Genomic DNA, 6,958 nt, shown 5'->3' on the forward strand with positions numbered 1-6,958 from the left:
TGTGGCGCATACCTTTAATCCCAGCACTTGGGAAGCAGAGGCAGGCGGATCTCTGTGAGTTCAAGGCCAGCCTGGTCTACATAGTGAGTTCCAGGACAGCTGGGGCTACCAGGAGACCTTGTCTCAAAAAGACCAAAAAAAAAAAAAAAAAAATTTTTTTTTAGAAAAAGAGGGTTAATTTGATGTTGGCCATGCACCTTTAATCCCAGCCCTGGGGAGGCAGAGGCAGGTGGATCTCTGCTGCGAGATTGAGGTCACCCTGGCTCACATCGTGACTTCCAGGTGGGCTGTGACTAGGGATACCCTGTCAAAAAACAATCAACAATGACAACAAAAGGCTTAATATGAGACTAGAGAGATGGCTCAGTGGTTAAGAGCACTGGTTGCTCTTGCAGAAGACCTGGGTTCAATTTCCAGCATCCACATGCATGCCCTCTTCTGACCTTCCTGGGCATTGCATGCATGTGTGCACGTACATACACGTAGGCAGTATGTTCATACACATAAAATAAAAATAGTCCTTTCTACTTGTACAGGCTGCTCAGCTCTGTATAATTTCCTTTCCTACTTGGCTTCATTTATGTATAATTTTTACCTTGTGTCTCTCATAATAAGCTTGTTTGAAAAGATCATATGAGATGAGAGTTTTCGTTTACTTTGGGTAAAATTATCTTTAAAATTCAATGTGTTGTGTACGTTTTAAATACCAGGTATTTGTTATTCTTTGCTTGATGTGCTTTTGAAAATATAACATTGAAGATGGAATATTAATTTTTAATTTAAAGTTAGACAGCCTAAGATAAATAAGAGCTGTCTAAAAAGCAGTTTTACAGTTTTGAACAGACGCTTTGAAAGCAGTGTTTCATGTGACTGGTAACCCAGTGTCCTCTGCTTGATGTGCTGAATGAGATTTTGCCTATTTCAGGTATTGAGCCATATTTGAAACTTTCGTGGGTGACTTTTCTGGTTTCTTTTCTTCTTAGTCTGATCTAAAGTGTGTCCAGGATGCCAAAGGTGGTTCTTTCTACAGAGATCATTGCCCTGTGCTAGGTAAGTTAGCAGGTTAATGAGCCAGAGTTCATAGAATCAGTAAAATGTTTAAATTGGACTTAAAAAATTAATTACCATTGAGGTTTGATAGAGAAAATCTTTGTTTCATTTTGGTTTTAAATCATATGTTCCTCTTTATGATTTGTTAAGGCTCAGAAACAGTCCGTTCTTGAGAATTACTATGCCATTTCTGCCATAATGCTATCCTTTTAAGACATTTTTTAAAGCTGTATATGTACATCACTGGAAAATTTTGCATTAGGTTACATTAGTGTTGTATTTTCTACACTACTGAGAAAAGAATTTGACAATTTAGTGCTTATAAATACCTTAGAATTCCTGTAAAACTCATTTCTTAGTAAGAGAACAGTGCCAAGATCAAGGTAATGAAGTAAATATAATTCCAAGTAATATTAAAATTTTTTTAAAAGAACCAGAAAACCAAAACTGCTTTCATTTTGCAAGTGTTACCACTGTATTCTGATTAAGTCTTTAGTGTCCAAGTACTTTCCTTTCTTGTGTGAATTTTATTTTCCTTTTTCAAATCATTTGACTTACCTTTTTGACAAAAAGTGCCATTTCCTTCCAGCATACTTAAAATTTTTTTTAAAAAGGATAATGTAGGAAAAATACCCATGTATTTGATGAGCTTTTATTTTCAGAAACTTTGTTGTTTTGTGCCTTCATTAGAAAAGTACAGAATCAGCACACACATCTGGATCCCTTAGTGTAGTGTTTTATGATCTTAAATCCTTTCCCAGAACCAGTTTTTGAAAATAATGCAGGCAATAGGCTTTGAAATATTTCAAATGTTCTTTAGACAAAAGTGATAAAATCCATTTGTTTAAAAATATTGCTAAGCATGTTGGAGAAAAAATATCTAGGGTTTTCTTTTTATATTCCGTCATTAGTTATTGTGGCTCTGGTACAGTGCTAGTCAGTAAGCCATCCAAGCAAACATGTGAATGTTCTTTTTGTCCAGACTTTCTGTTCTGACTTAGGACTGTATAGCCTTCTACAGATTTTGCTCCTACTAGGTTTTTATGAAACATCATATTGTTTCAATTTCTTTTTCTTTTTTGTGGTGCTGGGGATGGAACTCAGTGCCTTGCACATGCTAGGCAAGTGCTGTAGCACTGAGCTACATCCTCAGCCCACATTGTTACAGATTTTGAGTTAATATTTGTTTATTTTTCTTTCTATATTTTAAAACTCTTAGTTCTAGTATCCCCTACTTTGAATTCTTAAAATAGATAAACATGGGATAACTAAAACTGAAGTATCTAGATGTTATTTGTGTTTAAAAATAATGAAGTTGGGGGCTGGAGAAATGGCTCAGCGATTAAGAGTATGGGCTGCTCTTGCAGAGGACCTGAGTTTGATTCCCAGCACCCACATGGTGGCTAACAACTATCTGTACCTCCAGTTCTGACACCCTCTTCTGTCCTCTGTGAGCATTGCACAATGTGGGCACACATATATCCCTGCAGGCAATACATTCATACACATAAAATAAAAATAATAAAACATTTTTTAAAATAATAAAGTTATTGTAAGAGAAGGCTGGTTAATGGGTACAAAACTGCAGTTAGGTACGAGAATTAATCTCTGGTATTTTGTAGCACTGTAGGGTGACTATAGTTAACAATGTCTATTGTATATTTCAAAGTAGGTAGAAAAAAGGATTTTCAGTGTTGTTATGATAAAGAAAGGATAAATATTTATAGACACACTGATTATTCTGATTTCATTGCTACACATTGTGAACATGTATTAATATATTATATCCCATGAATATGTATAATTATCGTATGTTCCAGTTAAAAATCCATAAAAAGATTATAAGGGACTACCATCAATATCCTTGGCCAACAAATGATGTAGACTCTAGATGTAAAGAACAAACTCTTAGACATAAACTACCGTAGTTGATTAAAGAAGATAAAGCTAAAATAGAAAAATAGAGTAGACCTCTAATTAGGAAAGAGATCAGGTACTGCACACATAGGTAGTGCAGTTACATGGTGCTGTAACTTTCTTTTTCTTCATTTCCCCCTTTGGTTAATTGTATTTGAAATTACAGGTGAGCAGAATGGCAACAGGAATCCTGGTGGATTGCAAATTGGTGACCTGGTAAATATAGATCTTGACCTAGAAATTGTACAGTCTTTGCAGCATGGTCACGGAGGATGGACCGATGGAATGTTTGAGACTCTAACTACAACTGGAACTGTGTGTGGTATTGATGAAGATCATGACATTGTAGTACAGTACCCAAGTGGCAATAGGTTGGTAATATTTCTTGGTTTTTATTTATTTTTAGTTCTGTTTACTTAAAAAATATTTGTTATGTTTATTTTTTATGTGTATGAGTATATTGCCTACATGCTCCCATGTCATTCAGTGCCCACGGCCCATGGAGCTCAGAAGAGGGCATCAGATCCCCTGGAAATGGAGTTACAGATGGTTGTTAGCTGCCATGTGGGTGATGGGAACTGAACCTGGGTCCTCTGTAAAATCAGCTAGTACTCTTAATCTCTGAGCCATCTCTCCAGCTCTTATTTCTGTTTTTTTTTCTTTTTTTTAAATAATGACTATGTTAACATAGAGAAAAGAACTTTAAAGAAAGCAAATTACAGGCTGGAGAGATGGCTCAGCAGTTAAGAACACTGGCTGATCTTGCAGAAGACCCGGGTTCAAATCCCAGCACCCATACGGCAACTAACAGCTGTCTATAACTACAGTTCCAGGGGATCCAACAGACTCTTCTGTCCTCTGCAGGCATTGCATGACACAGGTGCACTTACCTACATGCAGGCAGTACACACATACACATAAAATAAAAATAATTAATAAAATGTTTTTTAAAAAGAGACTTAAAAAAGAAGAAAGCAAATTACATGCTGTAATCAAAGATTCACTAAAATTAGCTCTTAAGTGGTAGATAAAAATCCAGAAAATATTGGTAAGGCTAAGAGGGACTCTGTGTGTGTGTGTGTGTGTGTGTGATGTGAATTTATGTATTTGTGATATAAATTCTATATACTTGGCTGGGTATGTATGGTAGCTTATGCCTATAATCTCAGCACTGGGAATGTGAAGATAGGATTGTTGCAACTTCAAAGCCATCCTGGGCTACATAGTAGGCTCTAGGCAGCCCGGGCTACAGATAAGGTCCTTACTCAAAAAAACAAAAATGAAACAGTTCTGTATGCTTCTTATTTTTCTTTCGGTAGTAGGCTGTATTATATTAGTATTAAGTTCAAGTTTATCTGAAAGTTCTTTGTTCATAGTGGACCATGTCAGTCTATTGTAAATGAGAGTAGTAACATAAAATTCATATTTCTGGCTCATATCTTGACAACAGCACAGCTTTCCTTGTTTTAAACATGAACACATTCCCTAAGTCTTACCAGCAATGTAGAGATGCATTCATTTCCTTACTTTTGGACCTTTGTGTATACTACTCCCTTCATGTGGTGAATACGTTCCTACTTCCTTCCTTTCCCATTCCCTGGATTTCACCTTTGCATCCTATAAATAATGAATTTTATGTTTAGGAACCTCTTTTCTCCTCCCATTCTTCCTGGTTTAGATCTGTTTATCTTTTGAGGTCTCCTGATTTGAATTCGAACTTCTTGGAAATTGGGCATGTAGCTTTTATCTTATTTTGGCCCTGGGCACCAAAATCTGTCTCATTTACTGGTATGGTTACAGTATTTCAAAGTAAAAGCCATAATTAAAGGAAGTAGTTAAAATGAGTGTCTTGCTCAGGTTCTTTAGGGGAGGAATTTTATGTTAGAACAAGAAAAATTATGTAAAATTGCTTACCTGCATATAGAATTATACTGATTGTATATATAGAATTATACACTGATTGTATCCAGTTTTTTTTTTTTTTTAAATAACTCTATCTACCTATGTATCTAATTATTTGGGGGACATGACCTGGCTGTGCTGTGTAGCTCAGGCTGCATATGACCTGGAACTCACTCTGTGGTCCAGACTGTTCTCAAACTCAATAAATCCTTTTGTTTTGGCGTGTATGGGCATGTGTGCTGGAATACAAACATGTTACCATCGGTAGCTCTGTATCCAAATCTTAAGAGTGCACACAATCTTATCAAGAGATGCAGAACTTGTACAGGACAAATACAGTAATCCTTGTTAAAACACTGAAAAAAATTAGGAAAAGCTAGGAAGTTTTTCAGCTCAATTAAGGGCCTGATAAAACAGCTGAAGAAGAAACCTACAGGTACTGTACTTTGGGGTAAAATGCTGAATAGATTCCCCCTAACATCGGAAGTAAGACAAGAATGTCTGATTTCTCACTTATATTCACTCTTGAACTAGAAGGTCTAATGAGGGCAGTTAGGCCAGAAGAAGGCATGCAAGTCAATATAAGAGAAAAGGAGATATAAAACTCTGTTATAGGTGATAGTGTTTTGTATTTAGAAACACCAAGGAAATTATGCAAACAACAGCAGCAAAGCTAGGTGTGTTAGGGCCTGCCTGTAATCCTGGGACATCTCTCCCAAGCCCTCAACCCCTCCCCCCAACTCCCTGCTGGAATTACAGGTATATGCTACCACAACTGGCTCTATACCTGTTTTGATTGTTTTCTGAGACAGGGTCTCATGTTCCAGCTCGCCCTTAAATGACCTTTATTTTCTGATTTTTCTGTCTCTACCCTCCTGAGTACTGGAATTACAGATGTGTCTCACCATGACTGGTTTATGCAGTGCTGGGTATTAAATCCAAGGCCTTGTTCATGCTACTGAGCTACACATGCCTAGCCCCTCCTCTTTGTTTTCAGCTTTTTTTTTTTCCAATTTTCTTTTTTCAATTTTTGAGATAAGGTCTCCCTGTAGCCCCAGCTGGCCTGGAACTGGATTTGTAGACCAGGCTGGCCTTGAACTCACAGAGATCCACCTGCCTCTGCCTCCCAAGTGCTAGGACTAAAGGCGTGCACCACCACACCCAGCTTTTCTTTTTCAATTTTATAAGTAAAAATTTATTGAAAGGTGTAGTAAATGAATGTTTACTGTTGGACAGGTTGATGAATGATATCAAGTGTGCCTATCCTAGAACAAAGTTGTCAGACACGTCTTGGAGTTTTTGCAGCGGTGTTGAAAGTCGCTGTCAATCTGAGTTGAGGATTAATACTGATACTTGAAACTGATCACCCTCAGAATATAGTCTCCTCCACCTATTTTTTAAAAAAGCAAAATCTAGGAAGTTCTTATTCTGTGTCAGGCCTTGTGATGAATAGAATTATAAAAACAGGTAAGACATGATTCCTTACTTTGAAGGGACTTCCATTTTATTTGGGATAGAAAACCTAGAAATGGCTGCAATAAAATATTGTAAGCATTAATAATAAAAAAAATATTTAGAATATCCTGAGGGCACTCAGAAGAGTGATTTCTTATGGGGAAATTAGATGATACTTCATGTTTAGAAGGTGGCTAGATTCTGCCAGGACAGGGAAGCACTCTAGGCAGAGGGAGAGAGTTGTGTTAGTGCACTGTGGGCTTCTGTGTTCAGGTGCCATAGGAAGTCTGGTAAGTTTTAGGATGTAATTTTGGAAGTAAAGGAAACTATGCATGATAATTCAGAAAATAGAATTTTGTGTATCACTCTTTAGAAACCATTTAAGGGGCTGGAGAGATGGCTTAGAGGTTAAGAACACTGGTTGTTCTTGCAGAAGACCCAGGTCTGAATCCCAGCACCCACATGGCAGCTAACAACTGTCTGTAACTCCAGTCACAGGGGATCCGACAGCCTCTTCTGACCTCCATGAGCACTGCATGACACGGGTGCACTTACCTACGTGTAGGCAATACACACATACACATAAAATAAAAATAATAAAAAAAAATTTTTAATACAGCTATCTGGTAGTACA

The 6,958-nt window shown here is 37.2% G+C and overlaps 1 protein-coding gene across 3 annotated transcripts in view; it reads left to right on the plus strand.

Annotated features, from left to right (window-relative positions):
• Positions 1–6,958, plus strand: part of Mib1 (mindbomb E3 ubiquitin protein ligase 1) — a 116,766-nt gene that overhangs the window by 38,212 nt on the left and 71,596 nt on the right. For all 3 annotated transcript variants that reach the window (XM_008826970.2, XM_017796573.2, XM_029560566.1), the window contains exons 5-6: positions 984–1,050; positions 3,134–3,338. In XM_008826970.2, coding sequence (XP_008825192.1) covers positions 984–1,050; positions 3,134–3,338 — 272 coding nt within the window. The remainder of the gene's footprint in view (positions 1–983; positions 1,051–3,133; positions 3,339–6,958) is intronic.

The sequence above is a fragment of the Nannospalax galili genome, unplaced genomic scaffold (genome assembly GCF_000622305.1).
Source record: "Nannospalax galili isolate Female #2095 unplaced genomic scaffold, S.galili_v1.0 scaffold511, whole genome shotgun sequence".
Lineage (NCBI taxonomy): Eukaryota > Metazoa > Chordata > Mammalia > Rodentia > Spalacidae > Nannospalax > Nannospalax galili.